The sequence below is a fragment of the Neltuma alba genome, unplaced genomic scaffold (assembly GCF_004799145.2).
Source record: "Neltuma alba isolate B1F8T4 unplaced genomic scaffold, ASM479914v2 tig00012092_pilon, whole genome shotgun sequence".
NCBI classification, from domain to species: domain Eukaryota; kingdom Viridiplantae; phylum Streptophyta; class Magnoliopsida; order Fabales; family Fabaceae; genus Neltuma; species Neltuma alba.
This window is the reverse complement of record NW_021636649.1, coordinates 149,900-168,547: the sequence shown is the minus strand read 5'-3', so window position 1 is coordinate 168,547 and position 18,648 is coordinate 149,900. Positions and strand designations below refer to the sequence as shown.

The 18,648-nt window shown below is 37.9% G+C and overlaps 2 protein-coding genes across 2 annotated transcripts; both read right to left on the bottom strand.

Annotated features, from left to right (window-relative positions):
* Positions 1-1,024: 1,024 nt before the first annotated feature.
* Positions 1,025-2,990, bottom strand: LOC114722428 (1-aminocyclopropane-1-carboxylate synthase 3). Its single transcript, XM_028908462.1, has 3 exons — positions 2,669-2,990; positions 2,256-2,548; positions 1,025-2,164 (listed from the first exon to the last, which is right to left on the bottom strand). The coding sequence occupies exons 1-3, from the start codon at positions 2,813-2,815 to the stop codon at positions 1,192-1,194; spliced, it is 1,413 nt and encodes a 470-aa protein (XP_028764295.1). The 5' UTR covers positions 2,816-2,990; the 3' UTR covers positions 1,025-1,191.
* A 7,716-nt stretch (positions 2,991-10,706) lies between these two features.
* LOC114722418 (GTP-binding protein At3g49725, chloroplastic) lies at positions 10,707-16,259 on the bottom strand. Its single transcript, XM_028908452.1, has 13 exons — positions 15,794-16,259; positions 15,155-15,219; positions 15,012-15,074; positions 14,815-14,904; positions 14,591-14,703; positions 14,090-14,158; positions 13,362-13,506; positions 13,228-13,283; positions 13,070-13,120; positions 12,671-12,725; positions 12,507-12,563; positions 11,879-11,998; positions 10,707-11,801 (listed from the first exon to the last, which is right to left on the bottom strand). The coding sequence occupies exons 1-13, from the start codon at positions 16,218-16,220 to the stop codon at positions 11,262-11,264; spliced, it is 1,851 nt and encodes a 616-aa protein (XP_028764285.1). The 5' UTR covers positions 16,221-16,259; the 3' UTR covers positions 10,707-11,261.
* Positions 16,260-18,648: the final 2,389 nt, after the last annotated feature.

Genomic DNA, 18,648 nt, shown 5'->3' with positions numbered 1-18,648 from the left:
AAACTTGTAGAAATTATCATTCAATTGATTTTCATTCGTATATATTTAAATTTATAAAAAAGCATACATATATGTATATGGCTAAATCACATGAAACTGAATTTAAAACCGAAGATAAATAACATTCTCAACATTTAAAATTTAATAATAAACGCTCCTAAACTTTGAGTTGTATGCAGATAAATTCTTTAAACTTTAAGTTATTCGTAGATAAATATTAATGATCAAAACTAATAATGTGAAAGTCATCTGCATAAACATAAAAGTTCAGAAAAATTTATCGTAAAATTTCGAAAGTTAGGGAAGTTATTTGCATATGGTATAAATTTCAGGGTTTGTATAATTTAACACATTTTTTTTATTGGAAACAAAGTACTATATTATTGAGACAGATTATACGATGTATTTAATGAAAAAAAAAGAAGATTTCTTGCCAGCTAAGGAAACCCTTTACGCTTTGCCCGGAGACTGTTTTACTTTTACTCCACATTCTCCTTTCCTTTCAGTTGAAGAGAAAGGGGAGCAGTAGCAAGGGAGACCCTTGGGATTGGTCTCATCTCTCATATTAAAATGTTTCATTTAATAAATCCAGAAACCCTCATTTTAATTATTATTGATCGAATTCTAGTATTTCGGGTGGTCTTTCCCCTACTCGCACGCCTTGAAATATGGTGGGTCACCGTGACAAGACGGTCAAATGGGTAAGAGAGGTCGGTTTGAGGAAGACTGGCCGCCAGCGTCGGCAGCTCCCTCTACCGTCTATAGCCGCTTATCTCGCCGGATGCCATTAATTACTGACTCATATGATGCTCACGTAAACGATGCGTTTGTTTGCACACATGTCAATTACAGTACTCTGGAAGAACAAGATATAATATAATTTGCAAGTAGCTATTATATATGCGATTCTCGGGGATAATTTATACAACCATTCCCTATGATATACTATAGAGAACTTAACTTTTCATTCTGATAATACCAAGAAAGATTTTAATGCGCAGAGAACTAATTAATGATCCAAATCACACTAGCCTAGACTAAAGCCACACTTCACATCCACATGGACAGAGTGCTCGCTCCCTCTCTCTACATTTTGGCCAACCTAAAACAGGGACAGTGAAGAATATTTTAAATTCTACCAAATAATATGTCAAGTGAGTGGTGCATGCGTTCACACAATGACCAAGCTATCTATCGATCTTCTTGTTCGCGATCACGAGAGGATAGCCGGAAAACCCACTTGGTCAGTGACTTTCTCTTTCCGGAGGAGTGGATACTCCTCCTGCTGCGGCTGCCGGTTGACTCTGCAACGAAGGCCTTTAATCTTTTCATGGCCAAGTCCAGAGTGTCTTCGGACATGTTGGCGAAGCACAGGCGGAACCAACCCGGTTCGGTGCAATGGCATGATGAGCCGGGTGAGATATTCAACCGCACGTCGTACACCATCTTCTTCCACAGCTCCATCTCTGCTTCGAAGGTACTGGACTGAAGAAGATGCCTCATGTCTACCCAGCAAAACAGGCCTGCATTACTCTTTAGGCAGCTAATACCGGCTTTTTGAAGCCCCGAAACAAGCATTTTTTGTCGTCGTTTGAGCCTCTGCTGGTTTTCCGAGATGTAGTTTCTGGTGAACTTCTTATCGCCCAGCATGGCAGACAGAAGGTACTGAGTCTGGGAAGAGACCAAACCGAAGCTCGACATTTTTGTGGCAGCCGCCACAACGGTGTCGTTTTCCGAGTAAATTGCACCCACTCTGAAACCCGGCAAACCCAAGTCTTTCGAGAGACTGTACACTACATGAACTCTGTTCCCAACGTCGGATTCGGAATCCTTGGTGAGATTTCTATCCTTGAGGATTTCCGCGACGCTTACAAAGGCTGGAGAATCAAAAACCGTCCCCGAATAAATCTCATCGCTTATCAAATGCATGTCTGCTTTGTCACTGATGAAGTCGACGAGAAGGTTCAATTCATTTCGGGACATGGAGGTGCCTAATGGATTGGACGGATTGGTGACCAACACGCCTTTTACTGTAAGGTTACGTTTCTGGGCGTCTTCATAAGCTCGTTGCAACGCAGATTCAGTGATTTGGAAGTTATTGGAGCTTGTGCATTGTATTGGAACGATCTCTGCCCCGGTTCGCCACTTGAGGTCTCTATCGAATCTGCACAAGTGCAATGCAAGCAAGATCAGGGGAATGTATGAAAAAAAAGGAATTAAGAAAAGTACGTAAGGGTCAAAGAAGATACACTCACCCAGGGTAGTACGGAGTGGGAAGGAGAAAGGCGTCTCCTTGATCAGCGAGGCAGAACATGAGAGCCTCGTTGGCGGAAGTGGAGCCGGCAAAGAGGACTATGCCGCTTGGATCAAAGGCGACCTTGTTCCCTCTAATCTCCGCCATGAAATCCACCAGTGCCTTCTTGAAGACAGGAAGGCCATGGTAGTCCTGGAACAAAGCCAGCTCTCTGAATATGGATTTTCCGTCTTTCTCGAATGCTGACACCCCTGGGTTCTTTGCCAGCCATGACTCCAGCAGATCGAACGAAAGCTGCAAGACGTAAGATTTTGTCATATTTAGCCCATCCACGTACGTAATCGAACTTTGAAAGGAAGCACTACAAATAAACACTGAATAGTGCTGTCATGGAAAGCCGGGACGAATCTTTACCTGATTCTCCGCAAGACCCATCTGAATAATTCCTTTGGGATTGAGAAACTCATCGTATGGGTTCTTCTCGTATTCCTGCCATCCTAGGAAGTATGAAGAATCTTGGCCGTGGGAGTTGCAAGTGACTTTTCTGGACAGTAGGCCCATTCTTTTTCTTGGGGGGGAAATGAGGTGGTTTCTGTAGGCGGCTTGCTTGGATAATATCTACGAAGAATACTAAAACTCGATCAGGCAGGACAAAAGAGTCACACGTAAAGTAGGGGTTTACGGAGATGAAGAGGGCGATCGAGGGATATTTTTTGAGAGCAGGAGGAAGGGGTGTAGAGATTGAAGTCGTGAACACAAATGTTGGATGGATTTGCTAGCGATATGCAGTGCGGGTGGTATGGGAGGGGGGAGGGGGTATTTATACATGGAAAATATTATTGGCAAAGAGGGCCACATGGTGTGACAAAAACACTTTTGACCAAACTTAGGTAGAGAGAGAGAAGTGTTTTAGTTTTACTACTAATGAATGAATGAATGAATGAATGAATAATTGGAATTAAAATGATTGTTGGGAAAGGGGAATAGGAGATGTGTTAAATTATACGCGGTTTCTGCACCGGCCCAAGCATGTCACCGGGAGTTCACGTTTTCAAGTTCTGAATCACCCGCAGTCCCAGTTTTGCTAAAATAGACATGAATCGACAAATTTTGTGTAAACACTCCAATGTCGGACGACGACTAGCTTATTATTAGAACCATGTATAGCCGCGAATTGTTCTTTACTGCTCTTACATATAAATATATATATATATATATATATAAAACACACATGAACGATAACTTATAATTTTTCTATAAAAAAATGTGACATTCATTTTGGAGAAAGGGGAAATATAGATTCTGAGAGCAGGAAGCGAAGAACGCAGAGAGAGATGGAAAATGATGGTGAGGGGTAAAAAAATGGAAGGGGAGGTAATGAGGTATATGGCAGTTAGCAGAGTGTGTAGAGCAGTGCCAACAGGAAAAATGGTCCATATGGTCCATCTGCTCCCTTCTAGCACTAACCAGGGCCCCCCTTCCAATGACCCAACACCATTTCTGTCTGCCATTAATTCCTTCAATCCCAATTTTTTATATATATATTTTTTTAATTTCTTAACCCTAGATCTGTTCCTCTTCTCTTTCACCATATCTTCCTACTCTAACTTACTTTTCCATTCATTCCCACTACACACTCTAAATTTCAGAATCTCCATCTCTCTGTTCATCACACTTTCCTACCTTCACTTATTGCATCATGTCAGTATGCCATTCTACGTAAAATGTGTATTCTTTCCTCAAATTTATGCCATCTTTTTTTGTCCTACCTTATTATCTTGACACTTATATTTATAATGTGTATATTTTACATTGTAGATTGAAATAATCAAAAGGCTTTTAGTGGTATTGCCATGCATATACTATTCTGATCCTATTTATAAGACATTTTCAACGTGTTTTATATATACTTGCAAAAAAAACTGCATTAATTTTTATTAAAATATAGTAACTTTTTGACTTTATTCTTATTTAATATATACACATTTAAAAAAAAAACTACCTACACTATAATAAATAAAGAACAATATAATACATTCATAATAAAAATTTAATAAAGTGACTTATAAATAGAAAAAAAATCTTCTTTCTACCCTATAAATAGAACCAGAAGAGTGTCTATATATATATATATATATATATATCTTGGACTCCCAGAGTGTGATTTGGGAGATCGGGTTGAATTAAGTATTTTAAGTCTCAACAATAAATTAGATGTCTGCAAGTCATATTATCGTGCTTTTTTAGCCAAATGTCTAATTCATTCTTGATAGATTAGTTCCAATCCTATTTGAGTAAATGTGTGTTGTGTGAGACGGTTTTTGTTTATTGTTTAAGTTAAGAAAAATATTACTACTTCCGGTCCTAATTATTATATTTTATTTATAGTATACAAATTATGTTTTATAATTAGTACCGAAGGTATTATTATAATTCAATATTTCAGTCACCTTCAAGGATTTAATTTTATGTGATTTTATACGGATCATGATGAGAGTTAGTGTTGGCAATGGCGACAACTCCAAAACTCTCTCCCTCTCCTCTCTCCTTCGGGTCTCTTCCTGGTTGATGTATTTGCTGTGTGTTGTAAACTGACCGAGCTCGTACCTTGTTTCGCATGGGTTAATCGAGATGCTTCATCAGATCTCTTTCTCTCCCCCTATATATATATATATATATATATATATTATCCATCTTACTCGGTTTTTATATCACTTTAATAAAATTGAAATTTGATTATTTTGAAACATTCATTGTACATTTTTTCTTAGCGTTCGATTGAGGGAAAAAATGAGTACAAAAATGGATTTCGTGAACTTTATTTTTTCACCAAAATTTCATGTATGCTTGAAGAATTCATACATCCGAATAAAATAATTTGAATTTAATCTTTTAAATTTACCTAACACTGTACTAACATTTGACCTATGGAGCTCAAGATGCTCTGTTTTTCCATCGTCAAACCTCCAATTATGGGAGCGAGTGTGTTTTCTTCACCTACCTCATTAATGATCAATCCATTAAACTTTCAGTTAAGTTTTCCCATTTCGCATTTTCTACTTTTATGTAGGTCTAGTGAAAATTTGTTAAAGTGAATGACTCTAATTATGCCCTTTATAATTAATCCAATCTATTTTTAAATTATGATACAACATTTATTAATATTGAATTTGGGATAATATTGTAATTATTTCCATGGATCTATCATATAAGCATAAAAGTCAATTCAAATAATAAAAGGTAAGAGATAAATAAACATGATTGATAACGATGACAATTCTTGATTATTATTGGCTATGTAATTCGATCAATAATATAATCAGCTTATTATAGGGATTTTTTTTTTTAGCTGCAGACCTTATACGGATTTAATATCGCAACAAAGATTCTCAATCGGGATGTTTCCTTGGGCGAGGCCCACAAGAATGGAGTTGACGAACGGTCATAATTTCTTGGTGGGGCTGTTTCATAAATATTTTTTTCAATTAAAAGGAAATGAATGTGTATGATTTTTACGAGCCAGATTAAAACAAATCAAGAAAATAATAAAGCAATAATTAAGAAGCCGGCGTAACCAGGGACCGGCCCTCAGTTTTTGGCAACCTGATTTAGTAATGGAAAGTGTGAACGCAAGTATAAATAGCTTAAAATAGGACAGCTTATAATTTAAGTTATGAAGTTGAACGAAAGCTTAATTCATTTTGGGCAATAAAATCATCAAAGTGACGGTAATTAATCAGTCTTTTCAAACGCAGAGGATCAAGTAAACTAGATTGCTGAATTAATGGATGTCTCACCCACCTGCCACACACTGATTTCATAACCCCCCCCCCTCGGTTCCTTTCTCTGTTATTGATTGGGTTTTCATCTAAGAAAATATTGGCCGACATTCACATATGCATATCATAAACACACTAAAATCAGTTGCAGATATTTACTTCTATTATAAAATTGTTCATCATTAATAAACTACTAATGATGTCGAACATTGTTGGACAGCGATGATGCTTTCTTTAAATGTGTATATGGCGTTTCCAGGATGAGATTATGGCCGGTCTGAAAGAAACTGAACACAGCGACGTAACCGAAAGTGGCAGCTAGAAAAGCAGAGAGACTAGAGAGAAAACACAGTGTATAGGGTTAATTTGCTAATAATGGTTTTGGGACCATATTCTAAATTTTGACTACGTGAAAAGGCTGGCGCACTCGAGGGCTATTTCCTCCTTGCTTCGTTGTGTTGTCTTCCACTAGATATTTGATCCTACTCGCGGAGCCATTGGTGATTGGATAATGATAATTCAATGCACTAATTAAAGCTTGCTTTCACGTGCATCCTTCCCTGTTTAAAAAAATACGACACGATAATTCCTAACACAACTTCAACGCACGTTCATCGCAACCATACAGAACTTATTCGCATACATATCGGACACAAAAATATTGCTGGGTTATTTTTTTTCCCCTGTAAATCATACTTTAGAGCTGATAAAATAATTGAGAAAATGATAATAAGATTAAGTTTTGACGGACGTGGAGCAATATTGCTGTAATATAAAAAATACAAAGTAGGTCACCGTCAGGTCAAGGCAGAAGAATTGAAAATGACGTTGGAATGAGCTAGAGAGTATGATATGACAAAAGGGGTTGATTAGTGATTAGCAGTGCTTAATTTCGTACTAAATTGTAATGGACAGCAGGGCGGGGGGGGGGGGGGAGCCCGTTGAATTGGTGTAAGGAAGCAAAAACAAAATTGGTCTGTGACTGGGGTAGAAGGATGAGATTGACACAACAGGCCATGGCTTACTTCTAACGGACAATACCCTCTCAAGGTTCTCTCGTGGGAACACACAACCCAGACACGATTTGAAGGTCATCACTAACACTACACCAACCCCTTATCAAATAAAATTGGCCAGTTTTGGAAATAAAGCAGAAACTTTATCACTTTCCCATCATCGTCATCAACCTGCACCCTCCCATGGGCACCGCACAGTGAACAGTTTCCATTTATGTTTCAATTTCCATAATTTGAATTGAATGATCTCCAGAAGCTAATATCTATATGTGTGTTACTGTTACGTAGGTTCATTTCAGTGGGAGGCGTCATTAATAGCAGGAATCCAACCCAAGTTAAATTAATCTGAGGATGAGCACAATTAATCTGGGATGTGTATAAATATATTTATAGTACGTACAAGGGGTGAGACCACGTGGTTTGTAGTAAAGAAGGGGCTAATAGGGCATGTGAAACCCTCGTTTAAGTGCCCCCCAGAAAACCCTGTGAAACGTACACAAACATTAGTTTGCGGGGGCCATTTGAGGACCAAGTCTCCTCCGTGACAACTAACATGATCCTGCACTCTTTTACGAGGAGACATTTCCAGCGGACCCCACTTGCTCCCCCTCGTTCATTAATCTCCTGGCCCCACCCTTCCTCTCTGTCTATATCTTCCTGCTTAATCTGGACGAAATTGTGTGTGTGTGTATCCGATTAATCAAGTTCATCCGCTAGAGGTCAACGAAAATTACATATGCGGGTGCATCCAATTTATGAGCACATATTAGCACTAGAAGTAACACGTAATTTTGGACCAGTTGCACCGAAGACTTTCAAAGCATGCATAAGATTTTACAACTCGAGCTGGTTTGATCCTTAATTAACGTTTTGACTTCTTTGCAAGTCATTAGAAACTCTAAACAAATATAAATGCGGCTGAGTCTTTATTCAAACCATTATGTTATGGTTCCTACCTGTTCACGCATTTCAAATCTTCCTATATATAGATCTCATTCTTCAGAAGGAAGGAAGATTGTGATGTTTTTCAACTCTGAATTATTAGTTTTGCAAGTGGCATTTCTTGAGAAACTGAAAGTGATGATACATACATAGCCAGCCACATTGTACCCATATATGCCATTGTCCTATCTCGATACTAATTATTTAGACATATATCCCAAATTTAGACGACAGTTTCAGATGTAAAGTCAACTAATTAAAAGACAAGGGGGGAAAACATAGCTGAAATTAGCCAGCGTCATTAATCAGTACACACCGAGTGATGGAACGGCATATATATCATTATTATTATTTTGATTGATCAGTACTTTATTTTTCAGTTATGTAGACTTTTACGATAGATGCCCCTTTTGAGGAATTATCAATTAAGGGAAAATGCAGAAATGATTAACAATCCTGTTGATCTCCAGTTTACAATGATCAAAAGTTTTGATCATGACGAAGATAAACGTACAAGTAATTAATGTAAAGGAGAGTGATGCTCAAACTTGATCCCATATGTAGCCACCTTTATAAAAATTTATAAATGACTTTGGTGTAACTAATAATAGAATGCAAGGTAGCATATATGCCAGTGTCAATGGTTGTTTATTAGTTAAATAATAATTTTGGTTTGTCGCCAAAATTAGTTAGATAGTACGTAGTTACTCCGCGATTATAGGTCACTAAGTATATAATAAATTAATGTTATATATACTGGTTTGATTTCTTAGGTGGAAAGCCAACCAAGGATACTAACCATGTTTGATGTGTAAGTTACATGTGTAAAATTTTTTTTCCAATATCTGATTTCTTTATGTGTTTCATATGATATAAGGCGATTTTAACATATTTTATAATGGGTGGAAAGCACAAAAGAGGCAAAAAAACTAACGGGTTTACCCAAGTGTAAGTACGTAATTCAAGTTAAACATTTTATTCTCATCTATTTATATTTCAAATATTTTTTTGTTCAAATTCTCCATTGTAATTTTTATTATCAGTGTTATTGTCAACTAAGAGTTGTAGAGTGCGGATATCATGGTACTATATATATAAAATTATTCAATTTACTGTGTTGAGAAATTAGACTAGGTAATTAGGTACTTGATCCCAATGATAGTAGTTTTGTCATGATTGTTGAATTTGTTGAGTTCAATTATTGCTTATTAATTCCTGTGTTTATTGATTTGAATTTCTTGATATTTGACAACCCATAACAGTATATACAAGAGGATATATATCGATGTTATTTAAAGACCACTTGTTACGATAATTTGTGTTTCAATGAGTTGTCGTTAATAACAAGTGAGTTTTGATTACTTCCTGTATGACTTGAGGTTATAGTTTGCTTAGTAGGTTGGACGATGGATTTTGTGTATGTACTGTAATTACTTTGGATATCGAACGATTGTATTTAACAATTGTATACAATGAAATTAGTTCTGGTTTTAAATCTGATTCTGCAGTAGTTTAATTTTGTTGGTACTAGTTCTTGTTTGGAACTAGATACTAGCTCTGGTCCTAATTATAAGATATTGTTTGTAGTCTACAACGAGGTTTATAATTAGGATCGAAGATGGTATAATGTATCAAGAAAATAAACAATAGTTTTTTTAAGAAAATATTATATGTGCGTTATTTTTTCTGGGTTAATATTATGTTTATGTTATTGCTGAAACAGAAACAAACCGATGTACGTGCTGGCAAAGAAAACAAACCGACGTACATAGTCCGTTCTCTCCGCCCATCACTTGGTTTTGACTTTTGACCAATGTAAAAATTATTATTTGTGTCTGTTGTTTAACCAAGTTGTGATATTGTCTTATTAGAGTCATGTGGGCCAATGTGAGTGGGCATGGGTCGTAGATTAGAAGCTGCTGAAGGGAAGACGTCCCAATCAGGGAAAAGCCCCACACCGGACCCTGCCAGCCCAGCTTGATTGGGAACTCAGTCTCTTTCGGCCCACTTTCGACTTCATCTCCTTCTTTCACTCATTCTTGTCTCTCTCCCCATCCTCATATTATTATTATTATATGATCTCGCTTTATTATAATTATTATCAAATAGCACCCTTCAAGTTACTGTCATTGGATCCGGTCAAAAAAAAAAAAGTTACTGTCATTGGAGTCATACCTTTTTTTTTTTGGGTGGACAAAGTCATAGGATTCATGCTTATCGGCCATCGTTTTCGTCCTTCAAAATATTATTTTCATTTTGCGGTTAAATATTTAGTGACATCAATTTAATTTTAATGTTTTAATAAAATATCTTCAGTTCCAAGTTAGAGTTAAATTAATGTTGACAATATTTTTTCAAATAAGCATATCAATCAAAATTAACTTTAAAGATCAAACTAATGATAAAATATTTCAATGGCTGATGATAATTTTCTTGAAACGGAAATGTTTTTTAGTTTCTATAGTACATATTAAATAATTTAATTTTGATTTTTGTACGTATATTAGTAAACATGAATAAAAAAAAACAGAGAAAACTTAAATCACTTTTTTTTTTGTTAAGAGGAAACTTTTTTTGGTTTCCCCCTATTTTGTGTTTCCTGGGTGCGTGGAGAATCTTTCCTACGAGGCAATATGTGCGTGCAATCCCAAAAATAAAAAAGAGATATAGTTCTGCACGATTTTTGTCACTATGCTACAAATTCGGTTCAAACAATTGAAAAAAAAGTTCCATTCAAGCAATTCAAATAGAAATCACAATTATAAACTGAGAGATACAAGTTACAATTAAAACTCAAATCTCTAGCATGTAATTAAGGCTCGTGAGTTCACAATTATTTGAATCATATCTGGAACTCGTTTTTCAGAAAGATTTCATTCAATTCTCTGGTTCTAGCAGCTTGTATGGGTTTTAGCCAAGAGAAAATAAGAAAAGAACATTCCAAATAAAAGGCCCACAGGGGATGGATTATATCCTGTTGATTTTCGTAGAGCTGTTCGTCAATTTCAGAATGCAGAGTCATTCCGCAAGTGGGCCGAGGTCTTCGAACTTATAGGGGGAAAAAAGGCCCATTAATACCACTAAAAAAGGTCTTGTACTGAACAGAATATTGACGAAGGAGCCTATGGCCTCCTGAGTCCTGAGGAAGACACATGAAGCTTATCCTTGATGGTGGAAGGCCATGGATTCGATCCTCCTCGCTACTTCAAGCATCTACTTTGCCCTTATATAATAACAATAGTAGTGAAGAAAACAATGTCTAAGTGTAAGCTACCGTTCAGCTGCCATGTCGGAATTCTCTGATCGAGGGGGCCTCCATTTCCTATTAAAGATGCTCCCTTCAGCCATTTTTTCAGGCTTCGACTTCTCATCCTGGATTTTTAGCTTCTCATCAACTAATTCCAGCAACTCTTGTAAACCCACTCCAGTGACAGCAGACGTTCTCACATGGGGACCAGACAGGCCCACAGTGCATGCATTTTCAACGCCACGGTCCTTATTTAAGGGCTCGTTTTGTTGCTCACAAACTGTCCAGGGCAAAGAGGAGTCATCTTCATCGACCAAAGTATCCTCATACAACCAGCCATCAGAATCACCTTGCTTCCCTACCATGGCCTCCTTGACATCTTCAATTTCTACACCAGGATTATTACCTGCATCATCATCCTTTTCAGTTTCCGCAGATGCGCAAAATTTCACACCATCCTCTCCATAGGAGATGCAGGTTTCCTCAGTCTCATCTTCACCTTTACCCTCAACTTCATCATCATAATATTGATCATCATCCACGTCCTCCTCTTCGATATCAATCTGAACATATTTCATTGTTCACATATGTAATTAATTTTATTCCCCTCTCCATTAGAAGAGCGGGTAAATCGCATTACCTTGTTCCAAACTTCAATCATATTCTGAAGCTTCTCTTCCGGCACTCCTATTTGTTGAAGAACTTGCAGCACTGTGGAGCGATGCTCATCAAGGTTGGGAGCACTGGAATCCACCACATGCTTCAAGAAATTATATACTTTTTAGATTAGCAACAAGAAGACCAGCTTCTTAAGTGATCAACTGAAATTCTGTGCAAATATAACTAAAAGCGAGAAAGAAGAAATAACTTTTATTTCATTGAAAAAACCTGAGAGAGTAATAAAAATTGGAAACCAGAAATTATGTTAAATGCCTTCTGTATGAATATGAGCATTGTTTTCCAGCAACTGAACTTGTTCATCACCCAAAAAAATCCCCAATATGGATTTTCTTTCCACCTGCCATCTTCATATCACCCTTTACCTTGATGTTCGCCTTTTCTCTTACCTTTTTTTTTTATTATTTTTTTTTTTTGGGGGGGGGGGGTTGTTGAGTTTGAAATTTATAAATGGGTTAGAATGACAAAAACCCATGTGATAGAACAGTTGATCAGGTAATCTTGCATGATGGAAAGGAAGTTTCTTGTACATCTCAGCAAGACTACTAAGAGCATTCTCATGTCACTTCAAATGTGCAACTAAATCATACCACAAGCAGGTCTGCTTCAACCACTTCTTCCAAAGTTGCATGAAACGCTTCCACCAACTGAAGGAAAAACAGAAACCAAAAGGATAGATTGCGTCAGTGTCCAGAAAATACTGACAAGACTTGAGTAATGCGACGTGGCACTTTGGCTCATGATTTGTCATTACCTGTACAGGTAGGTCGGAGATAAATCCCACTGTGTCACTGAAAAGAACTTTTCTCCTGCATATTTTACATGAAATTTGTACGGAAAGGCATGCTTAAATTTTTCTAACCAATGGACATTAAAGGTCAATAGAAATCAGAGGATTTCTTTTTTGAAGGCTTCAGGTCAGTGATAACCAGAACGTGAAAAAAATCCCATTGATTTATATTTGACATTTGCATCCCACCTCTCTCGCCATAATTATATCATCTAATAAACTACACATGAATTCATCACATGCTAGAATACACACACAAATATAGCTAATACGCAAACAGGCAGGGGCCACAGCCTACTGGACCCTTATTCCCTAACAATCAAATTAAACAACAGAGATTAAAATAGAATACTGGTCAATTACCCTGAAGGGAGCATGCTGCTTCTTAATCTAGGATCAACTGTTGCAAAAAGTCTGCAACAGGCATGAAACCATGGGGCGTTAAAGCAGAGAAGCTACTACGAAAGATTTAAGACATTAAAGCATGCACAAGCATGTAGGAAAAATCTGAGGTGGTTTACCGACAATCGCTATACAGATCACTGTCTGCCAGTTCACTAACTAGTGTGGACTTTCCCTGATATAAGCAGGCAGTAAAGCACATTAGCCCTTGAAGATACAATATATAGAAAAGATATGTATTAGGACTGCTTACAGCATTTGTATACCCAACGACAGCAACAGTAGCTAAGCCTTGTCCAAATGAACCTCCTTGCCTTTTGCGACCAGCGCGTTGCAAAGCCCTAGTGCGACGAACCTCTTCAATTTGTGACAACAGGTGATTTCGCCGTTCCAAGATTCTGAGCATTTTGCATTTCAGTGATAAAACATAATTTTTTATAACAGTGAAAACTTTTGTGATTGCACATATCATGAATACCTCATATTTCATCAACCGAACATATTTCAAGAGGATTACAAATCCAAGATTACCTTAAACTTGCGTAAGACCATATGCATCATTATTCAACAACACCACAAAAAAGATACCAAAAAGAGATTGAACCTTATATTACCAATGGTGATCAGAAAAGACGTGCATCATTTGGATTGACTTGAGCCCAGCACTTGTTAAACTTACACTGCCTACTACAATTCTACTGACATTGCCCATATCCTCTTCCAAAGACATAAAATGACTACCCTCATGAGTGGTGGTATTATAAGTGAAGACTTCATCTGAAAAGGAGAACTGTTTATCCATAGACTATAGCTTCAGCACTAAAGTGAAAATTTGCTATAGCTAGAGGGAGTGGAAAAGTAAAAACCAACTTAAGAAACTACACACATTTAGAGGAAGAAATATGTTATGCACAAAAGAAAGACAAACCCAGAATACTTGAGTAAAAGTGCATCAAAAAACCTCAGCATGTCAAAATATACCTTCGTCGCTGAAGCTGAAGTTCTGTTTCTCCAGCTCCACTAATGAAACCTCGCCCCCCGCTTCCTCTCCTGAAATTCAGTATTCAATTTACAATTTGACATTGGAACTAACGATTTACCAAAGCAAAAGATTGGCATGGAGAACATGCAGAGAGCAATACAAGATGCATGCAAACATGAATGTGTAAAGGCCGGTCAGAAAAGTGAAAAAGTTATATTTAGTGTTAACAATATTGCATATTAACCTCATGTTAAAAAAAAAAATATATTGCATATCAACCTTAGACTTTGGAAAACTAGGTCCAAGTAATATCATTTTTTTGGCTAGGCCCGTGAAAGGAATGGTGGCCATCAATAGCTGGCCATCATTGGCGCTTATTTCAATACCTCAAATTTTCAGAATATATATCAATCCAATTTAGCACTTTTTGTTCGCATGAAAAATATAATTTATCGTCTAAAAATCACACTAAACACTATAAACTTAGGCAACAAACCAACCCCCGAGCACTAACAACTTCAGCTTCTCCAGCAATCCCGAATGCATAACGTCCATCCGGGCCGCGGACACGAACAAGTCTTGATTTCTTATACATTAACGCAGCTAGCTCGGCCTACATAAAGATATAAAAAGATGGAGGGTGATAACAAGCTATTTCGAGGTAATATTAACAAGTAGGTAACAGTTGAGGGGTAATATTAATAATTTAGGAAGCCAATGATACCTGCAGTTTTGCCTCCTTTGTAAAGGCATGAGCATTGAATATCTCTATTATAAGACCCACACGGTCCAGCACAGGTTTTCCCCAAGCCCTCTGGTATTAGATGGCATGGGACAAGACATCAATTTGCCAGTCCACCAAAGTTAGAGAAGATTCACAGAAATGTAACTTTTTGGGCCTGATATATAAGTATAACTTGCCTCCAGATTGCGTTGCTGAATCCCAGATAGTATAGCATTAACAAAAATAGCATCCACCTCACCCTGTTTAAGTTACATAGTCAAAATCATCTGCTAAATTGAAACCGATAATGAATCACCAAGAAAAGAAACTACTCCTTTGCCTTTGATTCAGCGGCGTTAAGATGGCATTTGATGTTCTGTACAGTGCCTGGTCCAAAATATGTGTCTGCCAAGTACGAATAAAGAATCAAAACCAAAAATCATATTATACACTTAAATATTTTAACTACACAAGTTATTACAAACTCTACATACAAACATTACAGGTCGTCCCGTGAGTCAAAAAGAAGAATGCTTTCACTACTGTGGAATGGCAATAGATCAGTATATCTTACAATTATTATTTACTTGATGTCTGTAATAAATCTATAGCATGACAGATAGGAGGAAATTAGTCTGAAGGGCTGCACTATGAACAGTCTACAATGTACAGTTTATACTATCTACTCCATTCAGATGTAAACAACTAATTCGAAAGGCCCCGCAAAGCTCTCATAACCTCAGCATTGTTTCAAATTTCGATAAACCGTTCCCTTGTCGGCCCTAAAGCCTACAGCTGTCTGACCCAAAGCTTGGTGAATTATGCATCCAAGGCAGTGCAATTTAAAACAATTGCTAGAAGGTTGCAGATTCTGATTCAAGAACTTAAGTCCAGATTGGCACTACCATTTGGCAAGAGGAAGATTCCAATGATGAAGACAGAGAAAATGTAGTCCAAGACAGTAAAGTTGGAGACAGACCTGCGCGAGCCTTGTGACCTTTCATGGATGGGTTTTGAACAATGATATGGGGAGGCAAAGCCTTATCAAAGAAGTCAGTGTCGAAATACCCATCTCGCTGCTCTTCCAGAGAGTTAGCAAGACAAAGAGCTTCATTGAGCTTTGCCTGTAAAAATTTATCGGGACGAAGACGGGGTTGAACAACAAACAAAATAGGAGGGCTGGTTGGGTCCCTGTTGAAAAGTGACACGACTTCATATGCGTCCTCCTTATTCTGCTTAGATGACTGCGAATAGGGGAGATAAGGAGTCCAAGAGGAAGGGAGGCGCAATTTCGACGAAGCGGAAGGCAGAGACGGTGAAGAGAGGCTGGAGAACGAACGCACCGTAGCTAAGATCTCGTTGAAAGAGCTCAGTGAAGCGCGCATCCCAGAGACGGTTTTCAACATTTCACAAGCAGGGATTATGCGGGCAGAGCATAGGCTTCGCGGGGACTCCAGTTAAGGAGGAACTCTTGTTTTTGTTTTTCATGAAAAAAAGAAGCAGCATATATTAGGCTCAGCTTGTCTTTCTCGGCCGACCTATATTGGGCTCTAATTCCCGGGTGAAGACAATCGCATCCGCGCCTCTATTTTGGGTTTTAGGATCATTGTATTAATTGTACGGGCCTCATTTAGGTCAATAGAATGTACGGGCCTCACACAAAAGCCCAAGATATGAGGTTGTTTTTTTAGCAGCCCAATATGGTCTCAGAGGAGAAGAACGAACCCTTTTCAGAAAATCAAGATTCGTTGCACGCTACACTAAACTTGAAAAATAAATCACATTATTTACTCTCTATGACTGCTATAATTTTTTTAATCAGAAATATGTATTAACGTTTGGTTATATATATAAATATTTGGCATTCATCATTTAGAGAGTGTTTGAATGAAAACCAAACTATAGTTTCAGAAGTGTTTTTACAGTTTACGAAATAAATATATGAAAGAGTTTGTCTCATTTTGTGAAAAAGTACTGAAGTACTTTCAGAGTTATCAACACTCCCTTAATCTCATTTTGTTTGAAGCGCTTATCACATGCATGTTAATTTTATGCTATATTTGTTGAATAAATTCCTGGTAAAAGAAAAAAAAAAGAATAAATAAACGAAAGGAGTCATGAAACTCGTTGTGTTGATTTTAACTTTATTGAGAAAGAGAAGAAAGGGTTTGATTGGGGAATGAGACGTGGGAGAAGTCATGCGGCGACAAACTTTGTCTGTTATGTGTGGAAAAGACGTTGATTTGAAAACCTGTGAGGCGACACTTTCATTTCATTGAATGCCCTTTTTACCCTCCTCCGCCTCTCACTTGTCCGGCCCCTCCATCCCTCATCGCATCGCTTCATCCGACCCCCACCCCCCTCTTCTTTTTTTCCTTCCTTTCCTTTGTTATCGCCCACAGCACATGATTTTTTCAGATTCCTCTTACTGCTTTTTTTTTTTTTGGGGTGGGGGGCTTGGGTCTTCGTCATTAATCCTCTTACTGCGCAGTTGTAATTGGCAGTCACAAGGGCCTTCCATATTTTGACTGGACCATGGGCTCAGCAGAATGGCCCACTCTCTGTTCATCATCCTTGCGAGCGAGAGATCCGTCCTGACAAATAGAAAACGCAGGGAAGAGGCGGGGTGTTGGAGGACGGGGCTGTGCGTATCTTGTTAATGGAGGCTTAGTTGGTTGTAGCTGTAAAACAAAATATTAATCCATTTTTAGGTGATTGACCCGACAAGCACGAGTGTAGCGCCTGCTGATCATATGAAAAGGCGTAATTGAACTAGCTTTATACGATCTTTTGTTTTAGAAAGCAGGGGACATCATCATTAGATCCCAAGAATGTGACAATTCACAGACGTAATATTTTATCTGTCCACAAGCTGTTACGAAGTGACTAAGACGGAGGCTCTCCATTATTGTCAATCTTCCCACTGCTTGCTGTCCACGTTCAGTTCCAATCATTTTTGCAGATTTGGCGTCCAATATAATCATTCGTTCAGCTAACCTGCATGGTCCACATATTTTATCAGCAGCTTGCAGCCAAAACAATTTGAATGCCTGAACCCCTTATCAACCCAGAGGAGGAGATTTGGCGTTCAAACAATGCCCACCTTGTCTATGGTACTCTGCGCAGCTTAACTTTGTTTCCTAACGACTCTCACAATATACTCTCACTTCCTTGAATCAAATACGGATATAACAACCAAAGTAAAGCTCTGTTCGACAACAGTTTTGATTCCTCTTGAACGTATAAAGACGCGCACAAGAGACATAACAGTCTATGTAAATATAATGCTGAGGTTTCTCCATGCATGCACATCCTTAGCGCAAGAACCACCGACAATGCTAATTTGAATGGTTAAAATGAACGATGCGGTGCACATTTATCGCCACCTCCAACCATGCATCATCTTTTTTGACTTCGCCGTATACATGCGCTGCTTTCTTTTGATTTTGTGTCCGTTGTTGCCGTCGGCATGTCACCTTGTATATGTGTTATTCTCTTGTTTCTTTTGCCTTGTTAGAATATTTGGGCTACCATGCGAACTTTTCCTTTATTAAGACATGGAGGGACACGCCCACTTCATTAAAGGCCCCCCCCACCCCAAAAACCAACCACGAAAGGATCCCTTTATTAATAGTGGATATACTGTTTTTTTCATCCACGTACTTTGCTGCCCGTTCTACCTAGGATCTCTCTGACCACAAGCTTACCACGTTGATTTTTCACCTGTATCAAACATCGAACATTTTGAGCTGCCAAGACAACCAAAACCAAGAAGCCTGTAGTGTTTTAACAATTCCATGTTAGTATTTGGACTGTAAGCGATCAATTTGATAA

Coding starts and splice junctions, on each gene's coding strand:
- LOC114722428 (XM_028908462.1), bottom strand. CDS start 2,815: ATGGGCCTACTGTCCAGAAAAGTCACTTGCAACTCCCACGGCCAAGAT. Junction 2,549..2,668: donor TGGGTCTTGCGGAGAATCAG/GTAAAGATTCGT, acceptor TACGTCTTGCAG/CTTTCGTTCGATCTGCTGGA. Junction 2,165..2,255: donor CCCACTCCGTACTACCCTGG/GTGAGTGTATCT, acceptor GCACTTGTGCAG/ATTCGATAGAGACCTCAAGT.
- LOC114722418 (XM_028908452.1), bottom strand. CDS start 16,220: ATGTTGAAAACCGTCTCTGGGATGCGCGCTTCACTGAGCTCTTTCAAC. Junction 14,905..15,011: donor TTCAGCAACGCAATCTGGAG/GCAAGTTATACT, acceptor ATCTAATACCAG/AGGGCTTGGGGAAAACCTGT. Junction 14,159..14,590: donor GAAGTTGTTAGTGCTCGGGG/GTTGGTTTGTTG, acceptor ACTGAATTTCAG/GAGAGGAAGCGGGGGGCGAG.